Here is a 3,072-nt window from a genome sequence, read left to right on the forward strand (position 1 = left end):
GGTATGATTTATTTATTTATTTCAGCGCAGGTGACATTCAAATGTTTATGCTCTGCTTTCGCGGTATCGGAGTGAAACGGGTAATTGAGAAATGAAGTGACCGAAACACACGCAACTAACCTGGCATTAGTGCAGTCGTTGTAGAGCGCCTCGAAGTCCTTGCGGGTGATGAGTTTGCAGCGATTCACCCCGGGCTGAATAGCACCAAGCCCCCGCAGAATCCGAACCTGCTCAACCGTGCACACGACGGGGCATATATCCAGCCGCTTCAGCTTGGTGTAGACGGTGTGCAGACCCCCGACCAGATGTTTCAAGAAGAGGTCGAAGACCTGCGGCAGGCAGATGAGTTCTTGACCGTCCACGTTGAACGAGGCTACCTTGACCCCGTGCACCTCAACCATTTTGCACTCGTTATTACCGCTTGTGCCGTTTCCATTTCCTCCTCCACCGCCTCCTCCGCTGCTGATGAAAGAGTTGATCAAGCTGCTTGTCAGTCTCGGGGACTCGGCTGGGCTTGTATACAGCGGATCGGAGCGGAATAAACTGCCAGACCCCGGATTAGATGTTGGGGAAAGCACCGGCGGAGTTGCTGACACGGCCATAGTTTCTTAAGTTTCTTATTTTCCTCACTCTCTGTCTCACCCTTTACGTTTTGTTTCTACTTCTCGCTCAATCTTTTCTCTCGCTGTTTCACATGCACTCTCTCTCCCGTCGGATAGTCGGCAATGGGCAACTAACTACCTATCTCACAAGTGCGGTGGCTAGAATGAGAACCATCTGATTCACTGTTTCAATTAGCCAGCCCACTGAGAGCTCGAGTGGCAGCTCCAACCACCAACGAGGAGCACACCAGCTTACGCGCGAGCATCCTATTGGTCCTTTGAGCATGATTGGCAGGTCTCCTAGTTGGAGGGTCTGGTTTCTGTTGACAGCCACCCCGTTACTCGAGAATAACTTCTTACTGACTTTTGGGGTTCATTCTATACAATTAAGACCTGAATTCAAGTGTTTTACTCTTATTGGTACACACCCTAAAATATGTGATGTTTGATAGGCAAACGTTATAATCACGAATGACATTGTTATTATACTATAATAATGTCCTACATGTAGATCTATTGTAAATAATACAATATGATCATTAGGATTAATATTAGGATTAAACTTATAGTCATAGTAATTACGATTATTGTAATACAAGTAAATGCTATTGTTATTGTAGGCTAGCCCTTCTACAGTAATACCCACGTCAAGGCCAACACCACGAGGCCTGAACCTTAATGGAATGTGGGACGTAGCATGTGTGGGATTGCCTACTGGTTGAACACAAGAGACATATATTTACACGTGGCTCTGGCTGAAGACCTATTCTGGTTACTCCCAGTTACTGCAGAGTTAGTTAGTAGTTCCATTGGCGTTATTATCATTGACATTGATGGGCACACAATTCCCATGGACGTTTATCACCAGTAGTGCATTATCACAGTCCCCAAATCCAGAACAAATTCAAGAACGCGTGCAGTATTATATATAGAGCCCTTATTGCAAGGAACTCCCTTCCATCTCATATTGCTCAAATAAACATCAAACCTGGTTTCGAAAAACAGATAAAGCAACACCTCGTGGCACAACGCCTCTCCCCTATTTTATCTAGATAGTCTGTGTCTATGCATTGATATGTAGGCTACGTGTGCCTTTCATTTTGTTGAATGTAGTTCTGTCTCTGAGCTGTTCTTTTATAATGATGTTCTGTATTATGTCATTCTGTATTATGTTTCATGTTTTGTGTGGACCCCAGGAAGAGTAGCTGCTGCTTTTGCAACAGCTAATGGGGATCCTAATAAAAATACCAAAATACTAAATACCAAAAATACCAAAAAATATGCTGTCACTTTAAACCATGCATGTGCCTTTGCCTATTGAGTCCCAGTTTGGTTTCGGTGGATACATTCAGATACAGTAACACAGGCGCCTCTCCAGAGGCCAGATGCCCTCACTGCAGTCCTTCCAGGGCCAAATTAACTACACAGATTATCCACGGGGTTACATTGTATAAGGTAAAAACTTATTTGTTTACAGTGAGTGGTATGAACCTGGTCAAAACTATTGTTCAGATTGTTGTTAAAAAAACAAAACAGTAATTAAATAGAGCCAGACTGACCAACCAGTACATTATATTTTTTAAATATATATTTTTTAACCCAAAACAGGCTCCATGTGGTATAAAACATATTTTCTTGCTAAAAGAATACGGGTTGTTTAAATATCTTCTACCAAAAGCCAAAAGAGTCAAAGTTAACTTGATATTTTTTGCGGACAGTCAGAGACAACACTTGGCTACCTACTAGGTGTCTGACTCTAAGAGCAGTTGTCTGATGCCACACATTGTATTTCACTACACCTCACCTCAATAGTCATCACCAGGGACCATACAGACTTGTTGCTTTCATGTTAGGCTACTGAATACATTTTTTCTTTAGTTTGACCTCACTAATACTGAACACGTTACAAATAACTAAGGCACTGGCACACCTGGGCCTATTCTCAGGCAGATGGCAGTATTTCAAATGAAAATCTTCATGTTGGTTAAAAAAAGAGTCTGAGAAATTAATACAGGAATAATACTTAACCTTTGGGCTCTTCCATTCTAGTAGGGAAGATTAATATTGTAATGAGTGCTTAAATGCCATGCAATTTTTTTTTGCAAGTACCTGGTTAAATTAAAAAGCTAGGTAGCAATCTGGAAATTAGAAACATATTTTACCTGGGTTTCAATTGCACCTTGCTCCTTCATCTTCTATTTAATCTTAATGATTGCCTGATTAGCATAGCCAGCCAGCTAGCAAAGTTACCAGCTCCAGCCTCAAACCACTCCCCAAGCAGCAGCTTAATGTCTTCCCCTCTATGCAAAGTGACAACTCATTCCTCATAGAGTAAATGTATATAATGATGCCCTCCCACCCTCTCAGCATACAGTGATGGACTGCTGCATTGGAACATTGTACAGAGTAATCTCCTCTTTTAAGGGCAGGCTCTCAAACTGGTTAAAGAGCACTTATTTCCCAGTTTTTC

At 42.2% G+C, this 3,072-nt stretch overlaps 1 protein-coding gene across 2 annotated transcripts in view; it reads right to left on the minus strand.

The window, feature by feature from the left end:
• Positions 1-762, minus strand: part of LOC118390537 (dachshund homolog 2) — a 138,459-nt gene extending 137,697 nt beyond the window's left edge. For both annotated transcript variants that reach the window (XM_052457432.1, XM_052457431.1), the window contains exon 1: positions 121-762. In XM_052457432.1, the coding sequence (XP_052313392.1) occupies positions 121-602 (482 nt within the window). In that variant the 5' untranslated portion in view covers positions 603-762. The remainder of the gene's footprint in view (positions 1-120) is intronic.
• Positions 763-3,072: the final 2,310 nt, after the last annotated feature.

The sequence above is a fragment of the Oncorhynchus keta genome, chromosome 11 (genome assembly GCF_023373465.1).
Source record: "Oncorhynchus keta strain PuntledgeMale-10-30-2019 chromosome 11, Oket_V2, whole genome shotgun sequence".
In the NCBI taxonomy this organism is placed as follows: Eukaryota; Metazoa; Chordata; class Actinopteri; order Salmoniformes; family Salmonidae; genus Oncorhynchus; species Oncorhynchus keta.